This window comes from Habropoda laboriosa, unplaced genomic scaffold (assembly GCF_001263275.1).
Source record: "Habropoda laboriosa isolate 0110345459 unplaced genomic scaffold, ASM126327v1 scaffold9, whole genome shotgun sequence".
NCBI classification, from domain to species: Eukaryota; Metazoa; Arthropoda; class Insecta; order Hymenoptera; family Apidae; genus Habropoda; species Habropoda laboriosa.
In genome coordinates, this window is record NW_017100191.1 from 3,952,533 (window position 1) to 3,977,837 (window position 25,305).

A 25,305-nucleotide genomic window follows, 5' to 3' on the forward strand; every position below is an offset into this window, starting at 1 on the left:
CAGTGGGGTGGGTCAGGGTTAGTGTCGAAGGTTAGGCTGCCCCCCTACCGAGAATCCCATGAGCTGGGCGGCAGTAGGGGCGTAGACGAGCGACGGATCGATATTCTACTAGCTGCACGACTGCTCGCGCGATTTTCATCCCCTCTCGACGGACTTTTCGAACTTTCTAGCCCCGTTCCTGCTGTCCCGCGGGATATCTACGCTTCGATCGAATTTGCATATTACAGAGAGGCTTCTCAGTCGGTGAGAACCGATGGAAAACAAGTTTAGGGACTGCTGCGCGGTAACTCGTTATCTTTGAATTTTTTTTCCCTTTACTTTTCCGCAGTATTTCATTTTGCTCATCTCGAGGCATTCTTCTGACTTTTTCTTCGATTCGTTGGAATTTTGAATTTTGGGGTGGTTACCTTTTGGTGGAAATTTTATTTCGTTCTGGTTAAATGGAGGTTTTGCTTAATTTCGTATGAACGATCGATTGTTTCTTCTTTAAGTTGCTTTTTGGTTATGGAATTGTTTGTTACCTACTTGTTGGTGCTTTAATCGTAATTTTGTTTTTCGTTAATTGAAATGTTTGTTTATTCAGTTTCGTTGAAAATTTACTGCGAAATTGAGCGATTAATTAGTTCATTGTAATTCTTAGTACTCGAGTGAAATTTAACAAAATAAAATTATATATTTTCCAACAATTTAAAATGTTACAACACAATATTGCGCTTAGTCACGAAGTCATTTTTATAATTTCCTCAGGAACTCTGCATGAACTTTTTTTAAATTTTTACTTTCGTTTAAGTCGTTTCAAGTTTCAAAGTAATTTCAAATTTTTAATTTCCTTGATGTTGCCATGAAGTTTACATTAAAAATCGTGTCGCAAGCCAGTGGAATCATTGTGACACTTGATAGGTAATGTTCCATCGTCAACGCGACACCTACATCCTCGTTAATTAATCAACATCTTGCAGTGAAAATTGATTCCGTCATAATGTCCCATCCAAATATCAGGATTATGCCGCGTGTCGTCGTCGTCGATGCACCACGTCCGACTTTAATAATCGATTAGTCCTCTGCAACGACGTGCAGAGCAAGGTTGGCTCGTTCTGTCGGTGACACACGACCTACCGGGCTGCTATTGTCAGAAGTCGACCGTGCGTGTTCCAGATGACAACGGTGATTAATAAATCGCTGTTTTCGGGCACACGGTCTCGGCTGAAGCGACATGCACCATTGATCGATAGATCGGTCCTGCGATAAGGGAACTGTGGTCTCTCGGTTTGTCCTCGAGGAATTCTACAAATCATTCTACGTTTCTGAAGTACTTGTTTCCTTTCTTTCATTTTTTGGCATTCGATAAGAAATTTGATTAGATTTTTCGGAGGGATTTAAATAACCTAAGGTCCAACGTAACTTCCAATACTAAGGAAAGTTGTGAGAAAGTTTTGGAAGAGTTTGGAGAACTTTATTTGGACTAATTTGGTCTCTTGTATATTTTCTAGTGAAAACATGTTTGGAATGATTTGAAGGGTGTCAGAAGCTGTTTGGACTAATCTAATCCCCCAGTGTACATTATGAAAAGCATCTGTGAAAAGTAATCAGACAGTTCTGGAAACGGAGAAGTCATTCAGGCTATACCATTTTGGAACCTATTCAGACTATCCTAACCTCTCATCCATCTTATAGCGCCACAAAAGAGTTCTTGAAAAATTGTAGGAACGTTGAAAAACTTGTCGACAGTGACCTAGTCGTTTAATCTACCTTCTAGAACCAAAGAAAGCTTCGCAGAAAATTTGAGAAGTGCTATAACCGTTTTGAACTAACCTAAAATTTATAAATGGTCAGAAACCACGTCCATATTAGTCTAAACTTGAAATTCACTGTGCAGAGTCACGATAAAATTCCCGAAAAGATTCCAAATACATCGGAACTCTTTCAAATCTACTGTATCTTCTCAATCCATTCTTCAGATAACTAAAAATCGTCAGAAAATCCAACTAGACTAAACTATTTTCTCCTCCTCGCCCCAACATCTCACAAGATTCCATTAAAGAATTCCAAAACATCTTAAAACTAACCTAACCTCCCAAACAAATCTCCCAGAATGTTCGAAAATTATCAGAATCCATCGAAACCATCTTAACCCTACTGCGTTCTTTGTTTTGACTGTACACTTAAGACTTTTGGGTCAAAAAGCACCTAAGACCTTATGTGTAATAATTTTTGTTTCCAACGCGACATATGAACCTAGGCAATAAACGTTTAAAATAATGTTAAGGAACGTAAACTTGATAACAGCAAAAATGACTAAAAATATAAAAAAGGCGGTGGGTCGAAAAAGACCCGAAGACCGCTCTAGGGTTAAACGTTCACATCTACCTTTCAACGTCATAAAGCTAATTCTCAAAAAATTTCAAAATCACATCGCAATACCCATCCTCCACTTCCCAGCGTTGCAAAAAAAAAGTCCTGAAAACCAACCCAACCGCTCACCCATCATCCATACCCACATAAAGACCCCTGAAAAAATTCCAAAGACGTCAGAACCCGTTCCGTGGATCCCGACGAGGTACCAGGAAACGGAGCAGACCCGTTACGGGGCTCCATGGGGAGCGAAACTGTGGGTAAACAAAAGAGGCGACGGCCCAGGTGGGGCTGGAGGGAGGGTCGGTGGCTGTGCGCGGCGCAATGCCAGTTCTCAGTAGTCGTTTTGGGGCCAGCCAAGCCGGAGCTGCGTAGAAAGTCGCGGGACCCAGACTGCCTTCGTTGTCCCGCCATTGGCCACCGTTTCAAGGCCCATGGAACGCCATGGTGGGGTGGGGAGAGACAGTTTGGGCAACTGCGTCACGCTGCGCGACTCGTCTCCTCGAATCGCGCGTATACCACGTCGTTTCGCGAACGTTTCCTTCCCTCTTCTCGCGTCTCTGGGAATTCCCCGTGCCTCCTAATCCCCTCGAGAAACCGACTGGAGCATCCTAGATGGCGCAGCGGTCGCCACCAGCGGTCCATGTGATCCGTTGAGCAGTTTTTATGGTGTTTTTCTCTCGTGATCGTTTCCACGCTGTTGTTCTTTCCGTGAAGTGATATTGCCCGGGCTTGTATCGTGTGTTTTTTATATTTTCAGTTCTCAGTTAGCAGTTTTGTGAATTTTGTTATGGAGTTTTTTTTTTGGGTGCTGATAAGTGTTTTGTTTTTCTTTTGTGAATTTCTACGGGACCGCTTTTGAGGAAGTTTGAAATGGAAGGTAATTGCTCAAATTTTTGGAAGTTTGAATAGTAATAATTAATGTGTAGGGTGTTGGAAAGGGCTTATAAAGTGATGGAAGAGGGAACAGAATTTTTATGTTTAAGCCTATATTTTTGAGGGGAGATGTAGTTTGAAAATTTGTGAAATTTGTGTACGTATGAAAGGATTTGACTGTGGTAGCTATTCATATTAGTAATTTGTAACAATCGACAGTGACTTAAAACGCTACCTTAAATTTTTCTTGTTTATCTATATTAAAAAGTGTACATTTTCAATTTATTTTCAAATTCGATTTTTAAATTACTTTTTTCTTCTACGTTGAACCTTTCTTGTCTGCTTTTCGCATTTTTGGCCAAATTGCAGTTGTCAGTTATGAAAAACGACTGTCCACGTAACAGAAAGCTGCTTTCACTCTTCGTTTCTCGATAAAAATGTGTCCTACAACTGACGAACATCCTATCAATTTACAGTTGCATTGTTCCAAGCGACGTGTCACCGAGACGCAACTTCTGCGTTGTCGTAATCCTCTTCTTTCTCAATTGCTCAATTTCCACGTGGCTACACCGTTGCATTGAACGACAGTCTCTCGACTGTCAGATCCATTCCGACTTTCTTATTTAACATCGAAGAAATTCAAGTTGTTCAACGAAATCCTTTCATATTACGAGAATTCACTTGCTTCGACGTGCAAAACATTGCCCTCTCTTTAAGAATTTTTTTCAGAAAAACTGCTTCAGATTATTTCACGACTTTTTCACTGCTTATTGAGACAAGCGTATACTACGGAAAAATATTTTTTTTTACGTGTATACTAACACGAGACACTTTTTAAAAAATTCAGAAGTCTGCATTGCGTTATTCGTTATTAATTCATTTGTTTGGTTTGAATTGCTAATTTTTCGTGTAATTCGATAAAAAAAAGAATTGAAACACAAAATATTGAAAATAACAAAGTAACGGAATACAAATATTTATCGGGAATTAAAATTTCCATTAGAGTGCTGAATTTTTCATCCGAAACAAGCTTTGTGGCCGTTCGAAATCGTTTGACTATCAATGTTTACTGTTGTGGCGAGATAGAGAGGGGGTTAGGTATATTGGCGCTAACGTGCAAGCCAGCAGAAAGTTTAGATCAGAGGACCAAGAATATCCACCTCCCATCCCATCGTTCGCTGCTCCTCCGATCGTTCAAGCGTATCATTACCCACGATTTCTCCACGCAAAAGGAAATTGCCATCTAAAATCCCCCCTAAACGTAATGGCGTGTCGTATGGTCTCTGCTGTTCAACACCAGGCACATGTTTCTTATGAAATATGTATCAGGGAACTGTCAGTAATCTTGGAGCAATTTTGCAACCTCTGAATACCAAAAATGTTAATGTCAAAATAAAATAAAACGAAATGTTCGTGATTATTTCATTGTCAACTAGGTACAGTGCATATTTTTTCTTTAACTGAATATTATTGCAGCACTTTTTCTTTATTGTCTTTGCGACATTTTCGATATTTCTATTATTGTATTTTTTGTTTATCTTTTTTGAAAATTAAAAGATCAAGGTTCAGGCAGATTTGAAATAATATTTGATCGTGTTGCGTACATGAACATAGGATAAACAGAGTGAGATTGGAATATTGAAGATTTTCGAGAAATTTAGCCACCCCGTAAATTACATCCGGCGAGACGTGCTTAATCATGACTCGAAATCGTGACAGGTGTAACAATAACGCGTCCTTTGCGATAAGCTATCGAGATCCGCTCTCGATAAAGCGAGCCTTCGCGTTAATTGATAATGCGGTAGGCACGACGATTGAAATGCAAATTCTGGGTACACTGAACCCACTGACGCGTCGAGTGTTCTAATCTTATTATATTTATGTCACACGACATTCTTCAGATACGCCTCTAATTATCTTATCGGATAGCGTGACTGTCGAAAATACCTGATGGAACGTCCACAGTAGCCTGTCGAAACGGATGGCAGTCTTTACAATTGGTGCAACAAATTCACTTTGCTACTCTGTGACGCAGAACTTGGGTCGTTTTATATGGATCACGTTCTATTGTTAGAAAACCTCAATTAGTAGAATTTATTCCACGATCGTAGAACTAATTTGTTCTTATTTCAAATGTATCAACAGTGCTAAACGTTTAAGTGTTTTATTGTTGCAATGTGTGACACATCTTGTCACTGCTATCCAACTCAGAATTGAGAAAAAAGAGAAAATTTCAATTTCAACTGAACAATTCAATATTTCTGCTTGCAGAAACCTCAACAGAGCACTGGGCGACGCTCTAACCCTCCCAGTATGCACCTGGAGCCGCGGTTCGAGGCTCACTTCAAGATGCGGTAGAGGAAGTCCCTCGACTAGAGCCATACCCAACTCACCCATCTCACTCGCCTGTGCTCGATTCACACAGTCGAACATCTCTTGAAACACCACTCGAACCAGCCCTGTGCAGGATCAGCCGAAAGAACCCAGCTAAAGTAACTGAAGAAAAAACAAGTCTGGTGCTTCTGAGCGACGACGTGCAACCACTGCCTAGAAAAAGCACCGCCAAGTCGCCGGACCTTAGAGCAAACCGCCTCGAATCTCGCCCGATAGCAACCTAGAACACCGGGTGAATTAATAAAGAGAGCAGAGAGCAAAAAAGAAGAAGAGGCTGTGAGGGACAGGTGAACAGAGGAGCCGTCACGGTGGCCAGCTTAGTGAGCGGCAACGTAGCGGTGCGTTACGATGAGGCGTCGGGAGTGGTTGGCACGGGGGGTGTCGTGTTGGCAGCCACTTCCAGGTTAGCCACTGCTGACCCAGCGACGTCCAGCATGGACACCAGCGACTCCAGCATGGACACGACGAACGGAGGCTCGAGCACAGGGGTGACAGGCGTCGGGACGATCGCCTCTGTGGTGGCAGGAGCGGCTTCCCTGACCTTGGTCAAGGCTGAGACGCCCGAGCACCTGGCTGGAACGTCGACGACTAACGCGGCGTCGTCGGTGACCGTACCAGTGGCCGCGTCAACTGGCCTGTTCGCTGGTATCGCGACAGGGAACAAGAGCGCCAGACCTGACGATTGGCTGGCAACAAATAGCCCTGGATCGCCGTCAGCAACGCTGCAGGGCCAGCATGTGGTTTACACGAATCCTCAGCAACAGCTGACCGAGTCGCAGCAACAGCAACCACCGTTGGCACACTCCAGCCCGCTGGCGCATCAGCAGCAACAGCCAGGCAGCAACAACGGCTACGCCAGCCCTATGAGCACCAGCAGCTACGATCCTTACAGTCCCAACAGTAAGATAGGTAAGTGGAGAGACATTGGTTTCACGTTGTTTCGGGTTGTTTGACGATTGATAAATCAGTTGACACATGCTTGGAAGTTTTACCGAGATCTTTTTTCTTATTCTCGGTGTTTTCAAACATTTACAAACATTGTCAAACGAGGCTGGCGTTTGTAAGTGGTTTGACAGTGTTTGACGAGTCAGTGGAAACTTACAGATCTGACTAAGATTTTTTTCTTACTGCCGGTGTTTTCAAACATTTACAAACACTGTCAAACGAGGCTGGCGTTTGTAAGTGGTTTGACAGTGTTTGACGAGTCAGTGGAAACTTGCAGATCTGACTAAGATTTTTTTCTTACTGCCGGTGTTTTCAAACATTTACAAACACTGTCAAACGAGGCTGGCATTTGTAAGTGGTTTGACAGTGTTTGACGAGTCAGTGGAAACTTGCAGATCTGACTAAGATTTTTTTTCTTATTGCTGGTGTTTTCAAACATTTACAAACACTGTCAATCGAGGCTGGCGTTTGTAAGTGGTTTGACAGTGTTTGACGAGTCAGTGGAAACTTGCAGATCTGACTAAGATTTTTTTCTTATTCTCAGTGTTTTCAAACATTTACAAACACTGTCAAACGAGACTGGTGTTTGTAGTGGTTTGTCAAACCGACATTTCTGAACCTTGGGGTGTAGAATAAATGTTCAGAAGTCTTTCGATGAGAATTCTAGATGAAGTGTCTCGTAATCTGTGATTCATATTAGTTTGCAAAGTAGTTCTTAGTTCCTACAGTACCTTTTGAATGAATACTCCAGTGAACTTTAGGATACTTTTATAGTTCGCTACTTCCAGAGAAGAACATGATCATGAAATAGCTGTCTTTACAGACAGAAGGATCTTTATTATGGTAGAAGCTTGTTCATGAAAATTTACTAACAATAAGTTTGATAGAAAACTACTATCATCATTCTACATCGCCAGTAGAACATAGGGACAATTGTATTCTTTTATATTAAAGTCAAAAACTTTCTGAAACCCTTGGTATCCTAAACATAGTACTCCCTAAACTCCCAAAACCTAAGGATTACATTTTCCAACGAGGATTCCATCAACCTAAGAAATGTCTGTAACATCTGAAAATCAACTCAGTCTCCAAAACCACTCTACCACATCTTCTGCGAAGAGTCATACCAACCTAAACAAAATCCTACAAACCCCAAGGAACCAAGGAACAATCCTCCAAAAAGAACACTCCACCAAAATTAATCCTGTGAAAACAACCTGCTTCCAAAAAAAAAAAAAAAGAAAAGAACTCAACTAAAACCTGTTCGGTGGAACTTTCACGTGGTAAAAAACGAAAAAATTCACCACACGGTTGTGAATCCTGCTGAGGAAGAAGCACGAGCGGAGAACCACGAGGTTCACGAGGAATTCAGTGCACGCGTTCGCGCGTTTCTTTCTGTTGTGTCGCTCTCTGCGAGAAAAAGAGAGTGAAACGTCGACGAGCGAGCCGGATGTGACGTCACCGGCCACGTTCTCCTCTCACGCGGTTCCCTCCTGCTTTCCCCTCTCCCCACCTCGTCTCCTCTGCGAGCCCCCACCAACATGGTGAACCGTTGTGTCTCTCGTGTCCACTTCCGTCAATCCAAGTGATTGCTTGCACTACTGCCATACTGCACCGTACTCACTCGCGTGCTAACGTCGATGCACGCGAAGCATCGAGAGTCGAAGTGGCGTTTAACGACGATCGCGATACAGAGGAACGATGGATGCCATGATAAGCACAATATAGAGGGTGGATATTGTTGTGGTCGAGGTCTTGGAAATTTTCTTAATCGGTTGGAACAAGATCGTGGTGTTGATTAGAATGGAACTGCACAGTTTATGCTGGTGTTGTTATTGCTGTTTTTTGAGATTATGATAAGATGGAGGTTGTATTTCGGAAGATTACAATTTTTAGGTTAGGTTGAGAAGTTTGTTTTTTTTTTTTTTTTGGAAAATTAGGAAGTTTCTTTTTTGAAAAACCTTGGAAAATTGTGAGAAATTTTAACCAATTTTTAATTTGAATAAATATAGTGAAAAATTGTCGGGTATTTTTATCCGATTTTCAATCTCGATAAATGGAGGTATTAAAAATTATGAAAAGTTCTCTTTGCCGCTTTAATTTTTAAATGCCGCTCAGTTTTTAATTTCTATAAAAATATTGAAAAATCGTCTAGAATTTTTGTGCACTAATCTCGATAGAAATGTGAAAATATTGTCTGAAATGTTTATTCAATTTTTAATCTCGACAAATGCAGATATGAAAAATTCTCTTTGAAGTATTAACTTCAATAGATAAAAATATCAAAAAATTATAAAGAATTATTCTACGCTTCGTATATCGAACGAACAAAAATATTGAAAAATTACAACACAGTTTTATCCAGTTTTCGGTTTCAACTCTTTTGCTTCCCAAACAGTGCGCAGATTCAGTGAATTCTATAAGAAGAGAATTAAGCAGATGAAGAGAATTTTAAAATACATTGAAGAAGCACAAAGACAACAATAAGCAGTTTACGTTTCTGACGTCGATTTATTTAATTCTGCTGGGGAATTAACACGAAAACCTTGGCTGGTTGGTCTCTATCAGATATTGAAAAGCTTCATTGACGTTAAATAATACGTTCCACTCCTTTGTATTCCCCGGACTATTTATCTACCCAAGAGTTTTGTTTGTTCGTAGGGAAAAGAATCTGAGAAAGAGAGACATAAGGTTAAGCAAGCCTTATTAAGGTCTCATTTGGTACAAGAATTTTCTCAATGCGGAAGCCGTGGCTGAATTTCTGCCCTGACAAGCTGCGCCTCGCATTCATCTTTGTTCCCACCTTTTGTTCCATTGCTAGAAGAGGCTTGAAAAATTTCGGCCCTCGACAGATAGTAGGCCGTCTCGATTCTGTGCCTCGCGTTTTACCCTCTTCTTTAAGGGATTTCGCTGAATAACACGTCTTTCTGCGGTAAGGTTTACTACACAGGGAAAGAATATTGTTAACCAGAAATTGTTTGCTTTGAGTTTTTCAAAGACGGGATTCAAAATTTTTTAAATTATTCGAAAAGTCCAAATTGTGGGATTTTAAATTTGTTTTGCTTTTCAGACGTGGAGGTGTTTAAAATTTTTCAAGAATTTAAATTTTTTGACTTCTTAAAACTTTCCTACTTTTTTCTTTTGTAAGTTTATGGATGTGCAAGTTCGGTTTCTTCGAATTTAATTAAATGAATATTTTAATCTTTCTGAAGAGAAAGCAGGTCTCTTTTTCAATTTTTGTATTTTTTGGAAGAACAGAGTTTGAATCTTCAACGCTATTTTGGGGAAACTTTTAATTTATGAAGAGCAAATTTTCTGAAGTGAAAACTTCAGGTATCCATACTTCTCGGAAATTTTCTTAAACACACGCTTTAAACTTTTAAAGTTTCGAAAGTTCATAACTTCAATTCTGTAAAACATTTTATACCAATCCGCTGTTTAGCCATTTCTTTTTTTCAATGTAAACTGAAAAATGGATTAATTTGCATTTGAAAAAATGTAGTTCCTGAAAAACATTTACAAAATACAATATTTCTCGTTTCATAAAGCCGACAAAATCCAAAAAAATTCTGAATACCGACGAACATGTTACAGAATGTAATATTTTTATCCCAGGATATGGAAGAAATCCAAAACAATCCGTATTAAAAAACGTAAAAATGAAAAAATAAAAACTAAAAAACGTATTAAAACTTGTAATATCCCAAACTATGTAAAGAAAAAGCAATATTTCTCGTTCCATAAAGCAAAACAAAATTCTGTCGATATCTCAAAATATAAAAAAAAGAAACGCTGTAGTTTTCATTCCGTAAAATAAACGCAATACACAAAAAAAAAGAATATTTCGCATGTGGTAGACTTCAGCAATTTTTAACACTAACCGCACCACGCCCCGGTCAAATTACCGGTTTTAAAATTTCGATTTAAAACCATGCACCTGTTTTCTCCCCGTATTTTCTTCAAAATAAAAGTGTGTAATTTTTTTTTAATTATTATCTAGAGGCTATTTTCTGCGTTGTTTCCTATATTAAATTGACAATCACCTGTATTCCTTTTGGGAAAAATATGATTATTTCGTAACCGATCATTTGACCGGATACGGTATACATAAAGTGTCGGTACGGTTGGAACGGTACGGAGGTACTATGGAATAGAAGAAATCCCAAAAAATTCAGTCAGTAATATTTCAAAATATTAAATTGCTCACTTGATGAAGTAACAAAGTATTTAAAAAAAAAAGAATATTTCGCCGGTGGTAGATTTTCGTGTTTTCATCCAGGAACCAGCTGATCGCGCGAGGGTTAATGAGTGCTTGCGCTGGTGTCTCGCGGAGTGGTATAAAAATAGGGCTGAATGTTATATATTCCACTGCTCAGCGACATGTGCTAATTGGCTGCTTTTAATCGTGTGCAGGGTGCAACTTTTTCTCCCTTGTTTTCTCGTGTTGGCGTTACGTGCGGCTCACACCTCCCCTTCTCCATCTCTCTCTCTCTCTCTTCTCTCTCTCTCTTCTCTCTTTCTCTCTCTCTCTCTTCTCTCTCTCTTCTCTCTTTCTCTCTCTCTCTTTCTCTCTCCTCTCTCCTCCCTCTCCTCTCCTCTCTCTCTTTCTCTCTCCTCTTTCCTCTCTCTCTCTCTTCTCTCTTTCTCTCTCCTCTCTCCTCCCTCTCCTCTCTTCTCTCTCTCACCTCTCTTCTCTTTCTGTCCTCTCTTCTCTCTCCTCTCTCTCTCCTCTCTCCTCTCTTTCTCTCTCCTCTCTCCTCTCTTTCTCTCTCCTCTCTTCTCTCTCTCTCTCTTCTCTCTTTCTCTCTCCTCTCTCCTCCCTCTCCTCTCTTCTCTCTCTCACCTCTCTTCTCTTTCTGTCCTCTCTTCTCTCTCCTCTCTCTCTCCTCTCTCCTCTCTCCTCTCTTTCTCTCTCCTCTCTCCTCTTTTTCTCTCTCCTCTCTTCTCTCTTTCTCTCTCCTCTCTCCTCCCTCTCCTCTCTTCTCTCTCTCACCTCTCTTCTCTCTCCTCTCTCTCTCTTCTCTCCTCTCTTCTCTCTCTCCTCTCTCCTCTCTTCTCTCTCTCTCTCCCGTTTTATTGAGCTGAATTATCGATTACCACCGTAATAACTTTTCTTCGCTAGTCGTGGATAAAACGCTTGAATTTTTTTGCGACGCGATGCTCGCCTCACTGCACTGATTCATCCTTTTGCTTTCGTTCTTTGTCAATTAGCCTCACGCCAGCTCGTTTCATTGATAAATTATATCCTGAATAATATCAGTCAATCTTCACTTGCACATTCGTTTCTTTTATTTATCGATTTTTTTGTCTGCTCATAGGTTGCATTGGGAAGTATCATTCTCTCTAATTTAACCCTTTGTACTCTGAATATCTTTTTTATACGATCAATCGGCAACTCTAGCTAGCACACTTTTAAGAAGCAGAATTTTGTTTTGAAAAAAAGGAGGAAAATTGAAAGCTACTCAAACCCTGGAGCTTTTCAAAAATTCTCCACATAGTTGGGTGTAAGTGGAATACAAAATCACTCTCGTCTCTGAGACGAGCCAATTTAAAAAATACGAAATTTAGTGGGAAATATTTGAATTGGAGCTGTGGGGTTAATTTTTGTTGCATTTTTAAGGAGAAATTTTGTAGGTTAATTTTAATGGACTGAGGATTTTTATATGTTCCTAGGAGGGGTTCTGTGTAAATTGAAGGACAGAGCAGCTGTCGTGTCCCATACTAATTTTCACCGAACTGCGCGTTCCATTTAGTCGCGTTTATGTGGGCTGTGACATTGATTACGAAATAGAGTCTATTATCGAGAGGGTTCTAACCGGTTTTCGGCGTGATATGGGTATTTCGTTTGGCGATTGGACCCGCATGTCGGCTCTGTGCGACAGAAGATAACAGTAGCCCGCAAAAATTTGAAACAATTTCCATAATGTGCACCTTCCTGTCAGGGACGTGTAGTTTTGGATATTTTTTTCCTTATGAAGTGGACAAAAATGGTAAACTCGAGAGATTTAAAAGAAAATTGAAAGATTAGTGTCAAAAATGTCACTGGAACGCAGAGGTAATATGTAGAATTACAAATTTTGTAATACATGTAATTTGAAGGTTGGAAAAATTCACTTTTGGCAAATTGTGGCAAATTTTTTCAAACTTTGCTACTTGTTTGATTGCTACAAAAATTGGTTTTACTTTCCAAATGTTTGCAGAAAAATACGGTGAAATATTAAAAGTCAAACTTCACAAGAAGATAAAAAAAAAAATTGTTCAGAATTAAAAAATTTCTTCGTCCAATATCTGTAAACCCCTACCGAAGAAGAAATTTTCAATAAAATTCATTCTATTTTCCACAATTCCCCAGATTGTTAGCAAAACAAATTCCACGAGAAACAAAATATAAAAAAAAAAAAAGAAAATATCCAATTCCACAATAAACGCCGCATTTATCAGAATTTTAAAAGCATTCTGTACAGTATTTCGCAAAATCAATAGCAAAACAATTTTCAGAACTAGTTTGCTGCTGCGGTGTATCATTTTTCACAAAAATGTTCTGTTTCTACAATTTCCACTTTTCGCAAAAATTGTTCCTGTAACAAAAAGAAAAAAAAAAAAATTCAGCAACTAAACGTTAGTTTAAAACTGTTAAACTGAAAAAACGAAAATCTCTCAATAGCCGTTACACAAACATATAACGATAAATGCGCGATTCAGTAAACTAAGCATAAAGTAACGTATATTACGATATTTCAATAAAGAAATAAGAAATATTTACCTCGTGTGAAAAATGAAAAATTGCCAAGAATAAGGTATTATTGCATTTCTATGATGAGTAAAATTTAAAAAAATGTCAGTAAAAAAATATTTTTCTCAAGTATGAAAAATTGGTTTCCTCAAATGAGGGGACTGCCCCAACATAGTCAGCCCCGTGTCCCTTTTTCCACGGCCCCGTGACTCGTCTGAGAACCCACGGTGGATTTTCCGTGGTTAATAGCGGGTGGTGCTGTGTGAATTGCAGCAGGATGCAGATACGGCCTTGAGTGGCGATGCACGAACGTGTACGTGTACAATACGCACAGATGCACCACTCACACGTGCCAGCAGAGGCGAGCAGCACGTGTGTTCTGTGTGTTGGCGGCCATTTCAAACACATACACGCATGCATACACGCGTGAGGTTAATACTACTAGATAGAGTAACGTGTATACTGCGCGTTATTTAGAGCTTATACGTTCTCTGAGACGTCAGGGATCAGGAAAATTGGTGCTCGCCTGTTTGCCTTTTTCAGGTAAAACACCTTCAGAGACGCCACGTTTGTGTCATGAAAGGTTACTGTTCTCTTTCGAAGAGAATTTTTGAGGTTAGAATATGTTTTCCTCTGTAAACATCTCAATATCACCGCAAATATTATAATTTGTAATATTAGTATTTTTAGAGAGTATAATATTACAAGAGTGTAATATTAGTATCTTTACTTTGACCCTTCGGAAAGAATTTTTGAGGTTAGAATACTTTTTCTCCTCTACAAAATACTTGTTCATATTGTCCCATGCTAGAAATTCTATTCTACAAATTCTTTTTCGTGAGATTTCAGAAAATTCTCCGTAAAAATAATTCTACATTCTTACTCAACCAGTATTATTGTTTTTCCAAATATTTTGCACTGCGAGAATCAAGCACATGTCCCGAAGCTCCAACAATTCTAACCTCCAAAACTCCACAATAACGTAATCATAAATTCATTCCACAACGTTCTTCGTTATTCACATTTAATCACACTTTCAGTTTCCCATCTAACCTAACCTAACCTAACCTATAATACAGCGTTCACGAGCTTTGGTCCGATTTCCAACGAGGAGCCTTCACGCATCGATACCTGGAACAGGCGAGCAGCAATCGTTGCGTGATATCGATTCATACGGCAGTTAGTGCAACAGTTACGTAAATGCACTCGCGCCAGAGGCGATACGTGTGTGCTCCACCGTGCATAGAACACACAGGGACGCGTGAAACGACGCTGATGGGACGAGGTTAATGACAATATGCCCGGCTGTTCACGGTTCCTCCCACGCACCGGCTGCACTGGCCCATATAATTATTATTCTGACTCGAGCAGACACGCACACACACACGCGCACGCGCGCGCGCGTATGCACGTCTGACCATTTAATTTTCCATCGCTGAACGCGAGCCAGTTTTTTTTTTTATTTGCGCGCGGAAAGGCCTGCTTCTGACTATCCGGCTATTTCGTGCTGTTTATCTGTTCCACGGCTGCCTCTTTCTTTATGATTCCTCTTTCATCCTCCGGCCTACCCTTTTTGCTGGCACACAAGTGGATCTCTGATGGTCGTTTGGCTGATCCTGACAGGATGATGGGGTTTTAAGTTGAAAATAATCTGTGGAATATTGTAGGACATGTTCAAGGGTATTTTTATACTCTAGAACATTTTCTCGAATTGTTGTTTATGCATTGTAAGATGTTGGAATACTGAATTGCAAGATTGGGTTAGGTTAGGAATTAGTTTTTATGTATTATAGGATATTGGAATTCTAAATTACAAGATTAGGTTAGGTTAGGAATTATTTTCCATGTATTGTAAGATGTTGGGATTCTAAGTTACAAGATTAGGTTAGGTTAGGAGAATTTTGGACCTAACTGAAAGTTTCTGTGAATTTTCAAATACAGCAATAGCTTGACAAAACATTTTTTTTTTTTAATAAGAAGAAATATACAGGGTGTCTTAGGATATATTTAAACTACTATCTCCTAAATCCCAGAAATATTAAATACACACAAAAACTTCGGAATTTAAAAATGGTTGAAAACTTAACTTCTCCCATTTTCTCATAAATATCATCTCTCCTGCACACTTTTTTTCTCCTCTGAAGATTGCATTGCTAATGTCAACGAGCAACGTAAAAGCGTTATTTTTATTAAAAGAATGAAAAAACTAAGAAGGAAAATCTGGTCGGTGTATTTTGCAGTAAATGAAAATCTTGAAAGCAACAATCGCGTAGTGTCCTTCGATGACACTTCCGGCGACCTTCCGCTTGTGCTTCCGGTCTGTATCCGCCTCCGGTTTAGAGAACCGGAAGTCACGCTGGAAGTGGCCAGTTCGCGAAAGCTCTGGTGGGGACACAAATGGAATTGCAATACTTGCATCTCGAACCTCTGGTGTCTGTTTATGCAGAAAATCATTTTCCCAATTTATCTTATTTCCTCGTCGAACATCGCGAATTGATTCTAGAAACCTTGGTAGCATAAGTAATTGAAAAGAAATGTGGAAAATAATTATTGATGCACCATACGTAGGACTCGAGATACAGTAAATTAATTATGGAGGAATAATCGTGTAAATTATAGTATATGCTTGGGAACTTATCTTATGCTTTCGTGTAAAATATTATCTAGAAACATTTGAGTCATAAATAATTGAATACACAGTGTCAAAGAGAAAATACAGATGCACTGTGCACAGGACCGAAGATGTATGTGTCCAATTAATCATGCGAGAATAATTGTGGAAGTGTAAAATATATCTGCGAACCTTCAGGCTATAAATGATCGAACATACTGTGTCAAAAAAGAATGCACACTGTGTGCTGAAGATACAGGAATAATCGTTTCTTTGTGCAACTGTGGAAATTATGTCTGCAACTTATCGCATTTCCTCGTGGAAAATATGAATTGACTCGGTGTAGAATATCTGCGAAACCTCCGGGCAGTGAATACTTGGGAAGAAAAGAGGTACGTATGTAATGGGCAAAATAATTGCACAGACTGTGCCTGCAAGATTAATCATGCATTAATTGTAACTGCGGAAGAATAATTGCTACTTTTCTTTCATGGTAAACTCAAACATCATGAATTACAGCCAATCAATGTCTTCAACGTTCCTCTTTATTACGATATCTTTACCAGTTCAACCGAAAGAAATCGTTAAATATCGCTTATTTTTCACTCTATCAAACTGAACTTCCTTCTTAACTCTTTCGTTGATCACTGGGTCATATATATCCCATTCGAGCACAGTCGAATAAAAATTAATCTCAATTTAGTCTCCATAGCAGACACGATGATCCGTGGATAAATAATAAATTCTTATAAAGAATAATTCCTTCAAGACCTCCCGTCCATATTAAAATCTTACAGTTTCCCTGTCCATAAACAAATAAAACTAAAGAATACTTCAGTAAACGTGAAAAGAGTACAAATCTAAAAAAATTAGTATCTTTCGCTAATATGAATTTTCTCGTTCTCTCGATGGAAGAGAAACAGTGTTTGAGGTTAGGAAAGAGCACGTGACTACGCTGTACAGCGATGGCCGTTCGAATCTGAATTTCGAAGTGGTTCGAATTTTCCGCCCATTTTGTACACATTCGAGGCGACTCGAAGTGTTTCAGAGCCCATCACTACGTTTGGCGTCGCGGCGCAATACCAGTGGCAGATAGTAGCACGTAGGAGAGAACACGTATCGTTGACATATCCGCACACCGGCGAGCAGACATCGCGTCGATGTGCAACGTGACCGAGGAGAGAGCATCGGGACGTTCTATATTTACCAGCGACTCACTTATCAGTCGCTTATCAACGAGACAGCCGGAGGAGGCGACTCTCTCTCTCTCTCTCTCTCTCTCTCCCTCTTTCTCTTCTTCTCTCTCTGGCTGTGACAAACACACTGCTTGTCCTCCGCTTTCTCTCTTCGCCTCCTGCACCTTTTCTCCTCCGTGTATTTTTATCTTTCTTCGCCGTGGCTCGCTCTCTTATGTAACCTCGGATCCGCGTTGCACACACTGTGCTCCCTTCTCGTTTCAGATTCTTTTTCTCCCTTTTCCCTCTGTTGAAAACGTACACGGTTTGTCACAGTGTTTGTCCAGCTTTCGAGGATCAGCTGAGACTGCACAGAAATTGAAGACTTTTTGCTGCGAGAAGGGAGTTACTTCAAACGAATTTTTTCAGAAGTAATGGAAACGGCGTTAAGGAAATATTTTTAGACACGTGTTCAAGGTAATTTTGCTTGATTAAAGTGTACACGTTAACATGGCATGCAGCACTGTTACCAAGGAGAGCACATGTTTTTTTCTGTGGCTGTGTGAATTTTCACAGTTTGTGAAATTGTGTGGAAGTTCACTTGTCTCAAATAAATTAAATTAGGTTATGAAACTGTGTTTTAGTATATGGACAGAATTGTAGAAATATTGGAGGAAAAAAACTACAGAGTGTGCATTCTTGTAATTTAGGACTGCACCAATTTATTGAAAATATTTTTTACATTTAGTGCTATATATGATTGAATTCCTACAAACTATGATGCTGTCTCTTTTTTGAAGCAATCTTCAATTATGGAAGTTGCTCTGGGTGTCTTGTGTGGAGTTTTCGTTGTGGAATGGTGTGGAATAGTTGCTCTTTGAATTTGTTATTTATTATTATTTGTTGGCCATGTCTCTGGTTATGAATTGGGCTTTTAATTAGGTTATTCGTCTTCTTTTGTGTTTAATATTCTTTACATTGTTGGGATGTTCATTCTGTTAGAGGTATTTGACTCATAAATGAAATTATTCTCATTATTCTTGAGATAGGTTCTCCTTTCTTTCAGGTTATAATAAAATGTGCATTTGTTGTGATCTATTGTAATTCTTTCTTCATGTATATATGTCCTAATATCAAGGAAGGCTGAATCTTTAGTATGCTATGTATCTTTTTACCATTTGAAAAAGTAAAATTTTATCAGTAAGGCAATAATTATTTCAAGAATTGTTCTTTTTATGGAAACTAAAAATAGAAATTTCAAGATAATTTCTCAGCTACTAAAATGTTACTTATTAACAAAATCTATCAAAACTTATTTTTTTCATGTACCACACTACTTTATGTAAAAGTACTTTATCTAAAATATGTTTATTTTCATATTTTGGAGTCTTATGAACTAAGAAAAAAAAGTTTTGAATATATTACAAGAAAAGATGAAAGTGAATCAATTATTCTGTGCGTTCAACTTGTTCCACTATCCACAAAACCAGACACAACCGAAGAAATTAAATCCTCTGTTAATTAAAAAGAAAAATTCACTTTGTTAAACAAATAAGCAATTATCAGATGATTTTATTGAGATTCAACAGAACATGGTTCAGCAAATAAAAGAGCCTCTAATCGCAGACAGATAATGTACTGTCTCTCCGTATCAGGGAGGCTGTAAAAAGAAGGATCCAGGAGATCGAAAAAAACGTGAAGTTATCGTGGAACAACGGAGAGAGATATGCGTGTTGCGTTGATGTAGGTCGTCGGTACGTAATCAGTCAGTCGCTCCGTTTATCGGAGACACTATCGGCGTATCATCTGTGCGGGCCATGCCTGACCCACATCGGCCCACGGCCAATCGAAATCGCGAGCGTTCGCTCGAATTTTCACGGTGATTCACGTCGAACAAATGCTTCTGTGGAATTTTTTCTTATCGTCGTTTGACCGATAAACCAGTTAGAAACGTTAGAAAGCACGTTGCTAGCGTCAATTTTACATAATTAGTATTATTATTGTGTAATTTGTGTTAGAAGTTGAAAATGTTAACTGTTTCGACACTTCGAATTATTTTTAGGTTAGAAATGATTTGTCGAGATATTAACTTTTATTATTTTCGCATTATTCACATTAGCCAGGTTAAAGAGTTAATAGTTTCGATATTTTCAGTCACTTTTAGGTTAGAACTTATTAATTTTTATTATTTTCGCATTATTCGTATTATTTAATTTACAGAGTTAATAGTTTTGACACTTTTCAGTCACTTCTAAGTTAGAACTTGTTAATTTTTATTATTTTCTCATTATTCGTATTATTTAATTTACAAAGTTAACAGTTTCGATATTTTAAGTCATTTTTAGGTTATAAATTAATCGTTGATCGAATGATCACGTGGAAAATTCTCGAACTTTCGAGACTCGATCAATCGATATGTAGAAAATGAGACGAGCCGCCTTTCTAACCTCGTCGATAAACTTCGGAGAAGGAGGAGATCAGCCTATTCCCAAGCGTGTTTACGTAGAAACACGCGAGGTCCGGTGCTTCCGGAAGTCGCTACATCGGAGGCGGCGATAGATCAAGTTCTTGCTGCATAGTATCGTTCTCGAAAATGCAGTATTCATTCTTCTATACTTCGTCCGATTTTTAAGTCGAAATTAATGGACAGGGATACTTTAGTATAGGTTAGAACCCTCTAATGTTAGCACGCCTTTGCTAATTATCATAGAAATTAATTTCTAATCACGCAGAATTATTTCCATACAAAATTGACTATCTCCAAACAAAAATTCGAAAAATTCCACTTAAAGAACAGAAGTTCATAGACAATTATCAGATTCTTAAATCAAATTTAATGGTCACGAAAATACTAAACTGTAGGTTATGATCTACATAAAAGAGGTTAGGATTCTACAATTTCGTAATTTGTCATTTCCGTTCATTCAACTAAAATAGAAATGACTACTCGTTGAACAGTAAACATAAGAATTGCATGTGAAAAATACAAGATACACAATTAATTATCGCTGTTTAATCATCGGCTAATAATTATAGATAACCATAATCTTATCTTTAAATGGGCGTCGAGCAATTATCCCTTATAGAAGTCGAAAAAATTCTCCTTTAAACCAGCAGTGAATGGTTTCGAATCGCGAAAACAGGTGTGCAATAGTGTAGGAGGGCGGCAGGAGTCGATGACCAACGCGAGCCTCGCGAATTTAGGTCGCGCGATATCGGGTTAGTTCGAGGTGCGGGCGCCAGGACGTACTTTACCTTAGCTTATCGCGATCCGTGTTATCACGGTCAGATAAGGGAGCCTCGTGCTCGCAACTCGACCGCCAGGTAGCCGATTACACACCACCGTTGTATACAGCCTGCAATTTTCACCGTACTGCAATTTCGACCGAGTCACGTGATCACGATAGTCAATTTGTCATTGTCGCCGTTGTGCTAAGATTTTCAGTTTTCAAGTAACTGAGAAAAAAAATTTTGCAATCGTAAATATTATTAAACAGATGTTCGATGGAAAGAACAAGTGACTTCTGTTACGACGAGAACAGATATTTCGTCGGAGATACTGACGTCGCCAAGTTCCTTACTGTTTATTGACGATGACGTTCTTGTAAGTGAAACGATTGCTTCGATCGAGGGTTATCATATTTTTGTCGCTCCTCTGAACTGCCACTTTCAATACAAATAGGCTCTTTTCCCACAGAGTTTCTTCGTCCTTTTTTTTTTCTCGTGTTGTACAAAAAGCGTACGTTTAAAAAGTTGTAGGTTTTTTTAAGGTTATCGTATTATAAATTGGCAATTTTTTTTGTGGAAAGAATGTTGGCTTTGATCGAAGGAATTATTTTACTCCTTCCGTTGAAAGTTTCTTTGTTTTACCTTATATGTTAAAATGTATTTTACTTTACAATTATTCGATAGAATATAATTGTTTGAAAAAAGGGGGAAACTTTTGTAAATACTGCCTTAAAAAAGTGGCCTCTCTTACGCCATCTGCCAGCGACCTGGGGAATTAATTATAGCGACCAGTCTGCTCGATAGATGGCGCCTTGACTTCGTTTGGCGGTCGTTAAAAAAGTCGAAGCGGCGCGGCGTAAATTCGTAAAAAGTGTGAAAAAGTGGTGAACAATCAACGACAGCCTGTCGCTGACGCTCATTCATCGGCCATTAACAATATTCTACGACGAAACGAGGTAACGCATTTGCATAATCGATATTTGCATGCAATTTTTTGCGACGATCGTTGACCTCGATAGAATCATGCCGTTGACACGAAATTTTCTAACCTGTCGCCATTGCCATGTGCTTTATCGGGACGCGCGTCACAACGTGAATAAACAAACGACATACATATGTATGTTAAACCACAAATAGTTACAAATAATTTAAAAAAATCATAGAGTTTTACGAATAACGTCAACAGTATTTCTTTTCTAAGCTGTCCTTTCCGACACGAGTAAATCGTAAAGCTGTTAACCACTTGACAGTTTTCTATTGTTCTCGAAAATGGCGGAAAATTTGTTCGTTTGTTCAATTCGTAGAACGAGTGTGACTTTTTTTTTTCTTCGATTCGATTTCAGTTTCTGGATAGAGGATCAGTAGACAGATCGGCGTTAAAAGGAACGTTAGATGGTTAGGAACGGAAAGAGGCATCCTCGGTTCACGAGGACACGAGAACGCTAGGAAGGAATGGCGTTTACTTGGCGCACTCGCTCGACCAGTTTTTACCGGCCTCTCGTTGGTCCGCCTCGCAGATTCAGCGGGAGTTCGACTGCTCTGTGGCTGAGGTATAGAGAATCGATTTTTCAACGGGCGAAATTGGCTCGTTTGAGGGGAATAAATTGAACCTTTCTCTGGACTTTTTTTTCTTCCTAAAAAAAAAAAGCTCAATCTTGTTTTGGTAAAATACGGTGCAGAAATACTTGTGAAGTGTAGATGTAATTCTGTATTTTTATTTTGGTACCGTATAGAATGTTTGTAGTATTGTGTGTTATTTTATTAAATCACCTTTTAGCATAGAGTGTAATATATTAAGTTTCATATGTAGCGTCAGTGCTTGTTGGGGAATATACTGTTGATATATTGAAAACTGAATAAATTGACACAGATATTTAATATAACAGAGAATGTTGAATATTATATTCTGATTAGCTTTTCTCATGCTAAATAGGAAATTTATGAGTTCTAAACAATGTGATGTATTAATTCTATTAAGTGGTACCTTATGCAAATATTTTTAGTACTATTCGTAGAACTTTTGTGTCTATTTCTGTATCGGATATTCAAAGTAGGTTTAGTATTCTATTATTTAGATAGAGCAGAACACCGGTACAAATATATACATAGGTTAGAATGCTAATATGAATGTGTAGCATATTGTACTAGGTCTTTTATCATTATGATGTAATCTAAACAGCTGATAAATAGGACAAGTAATAATTGAAACTGCAGTATTCTTCCACTTGAATACATTGTATGTAGAATTTAACAATAGATTTGATGTGTTATTAAATTATTCTGGTATTCCATTAATTTTTATCGTTCACTATTTCACTATTTATGTTAATAGTGTTCTTAATGAAAGTATCAGGGGGACCAAAATTAAACTGATAAAAGAGGTTTTCTTTCTTTGATAATTTGAAGATGTGTCGAGGAAAAAGTTAGAAAACATAAAATTATGAAACAGTTTCACTTTTCCGCGGTGGAAATCGACCAAAGGAAATAGCAGGTCGCCACAAGAACCGATCGACGCATTGTCTGACGCCATAAAAGGCGTACTTTTCCTCTCGACCGGCGTAAAGCCTGGAAAGTATGTTAACGCTAACCTTTACTCGCCACGGAACATTTTCCACCGAGGAAACGCGATTTCCCATTGCACTTCGGCGAGATCAAAAATACTTAACGATCGTATCGTTAAAAAAAAAAAGAAAAATTTTAAAAATTGATAAAATCGCAAGATTCAAAAATATTAATTTAGTTTTCAAAATTTTTAAATTAATTTGAAATTAATTTAATTTTTAAAGGAATAAATTGAGGACAAGAAAAAATTGTAAAATTTGAGAAAAATTGATCTAAAGAAATGGAAAATTTTAATCTGCAAAAGAAATGCAGTTGGACGAATTTGTAATAATAAAATCTAAAAAGCGACAAAAAAAAGAAAAAAAAATAATTCTTTCTTATTACTGATTTTCAGTGCATTAACTCAAACAATTTTTCAATTCGTGTAAAAATAGTCAATTTTTTTGATGGTTAAAAAAAAGGCATAATTCTGTGATTTTATGGACTAAGAATAACTTGAGAGTAAAAAGAGCAATAGGCCGAAGAATGGTATTAACGTAGAATATCGAATAAAATGTTTAACTGTGTCGAAAAAAATTACACAACCAGTAAAATCGAACTGAAATAGCACCGTTGACCATTGAACCAATTGTAAAAAGAAAAAGAAGAAGAGAATTGGTTTTTTTGCTACACGAAGATCGATACGAGGCGCCATAAAGTTCGATCACATATTAACCGTCTATAAATAAATAAAATAGCTGCATTTATTGGCCGAAGGATAAGAAAACGAGGAAATCTGACGACGGAATGCCTCGGTGAAAAATAAATCGGTATGCTAACGAGGGAATTCCATTCGTCTGCAATCACGATTGTTGAGGAACATTCTGAACATGCGGCTTGCATAATAACGTATGCGTAAAAATATGTTTGGTCGATGATAAATATATCGAACAGGTTTATAGTTCAGCTTTTTATTGTTCCCTATTTTAGCTTGACTTTAATGGTCGTCGCCTCGAGGAGTTTCCATTTCTCTCAGGAATTTCCGTATCTCGGTAGAAATTTGTATTTTCTGTAATTTATAAAAGAAAATAATAAAATAACGTATCTCTGCTTGTTAGGAATTTTTTTTTTTTTACCTTGAATCCATCACTGAAAAGTAAGTTTTAAGCATTTTTTTTTTTATGGAATTTGGAACACGTTTGTTCGAGAGAAATTTGAGGAAAGGAAGAGAAGATAACTTTTGAACAGATTTCTATGTTTAAGATATAGAAAAAATTAAGGAGAAAAGAAAATGCTCTAAGCAGATCTCTGTTTTTGAGACACAGGGAGGATTTTTCCAAATGTGTAAAAAAGGAAAATTTAGATTTCTAAGAAAATAACTTGAAAGCAGGTTTTCAGTTGTACGACAAAGAAGAAAGTGAAGGAAGAAACGTCCCAAAGATACTTCTAAGACAGAGAACAGAAGAAAAGCAAGATTTGGACCTTTTACAATATAGTTTCTCAAAATAAACTAATCTCAATTTTCTAACCAAAAGAAAAATTAAAATTTTGAAAATGCAGCTTCCGAGCGAATCCCAATTTTCACTACAAAAAAAAAAAAAGAAATTTCTAATAAAAAAAAAGTGATCCTTCAGAGCTCCTAAAATCCAAACGAAACCTACCTAATCTTCGTTCAAAATAAGAATAACCTCGTTTCGCGCATGGGACGTGCCTAAGGCAGGGCTAGAACGTCCAAACCCCCCACTTAACTGTCTACGTTTTTCTCCGTCTTACCCTCTATCTATGCGCAGAACGGACGAAAATCGGTCCGAGAGCGAGGGTTATTCTTATTTTGAACGAACAGTACATGCAAAGTGCGTCAGGCAAAAATAAGTGGAAAATGTGGAATAAAATTCGTTTGTAAGAGGCTTAGTTTTCGAGAAAATCGAATTTGAGAATTCATCGTGAAACCTGTTCCTCAATTCAGATCCACAAAGCCATCGCCGGCTGGCTGGCTCGGTAAAAGTAACAAAGCGGAGAAACCTTGTCAGCCCACAGTTTCGACAATGAGCCACAGTCCTCGTTACGAAATAATCACGCGGCTGTGTACAAGAGAGTTACGAAAGCGGGCAGAGGAGGAAATTCGAAAAGCAGGTTACGAAACGGGTCCAGTCGCGTGGCGATCCTCCACCACTTCACTCGGAATTATCTCTCTAGAGTGCAGAGCTGAGTTCTCTCCCCCTTCCCCTCCTCCTTCGCCATGATCGACGATCACCGTGGTCCTTGAACACTTCCGCCTCCTTTTTTTCCTCGCTACGCGTCGCCGGTGATTGCTCGTCGTCTGACATTCACCGTCGCGAATTCGCCTCGCTGCGAAATCCGCCTCCTTCGACGCCTGCACGCCTTTTTTCCGCGCCTCGACGTTGATAGGCTGGAGCTCGACGTCGGGGAACATGTAGGGGACCCGTTGA

At 38.5% G+C, this 25,305-nt stretch overlaps 1 protein-coding gene across 2 annotated transcripts in view; it reads left to right on the forward strand.

Annotated features, from left to right (window-relative positions):
- The window catches only part of LOC108570104 (ecdysone receptor), a 142,650-nt gene that overhangs the window by 50,395 nt on the left and 66,950 nt on the right, over window positions 1-25,305 (forward strand). For both annotated transcript variants that reach the window (XM_017931892.1, XM_017931893.1), the window contains exon 2: window positions 5,500-6,531. In XM_017931892.1, the coding sequence (XP_017787381.1) occupies window positions 6,057-6,531 (475 nt within the window). In that variant the 5' untranslated portion in view covers window positions 5,500-6,056. The remainder of the gene's footprint in view (window positions 1-5,499; window positions 6,532-25,305) is intronic.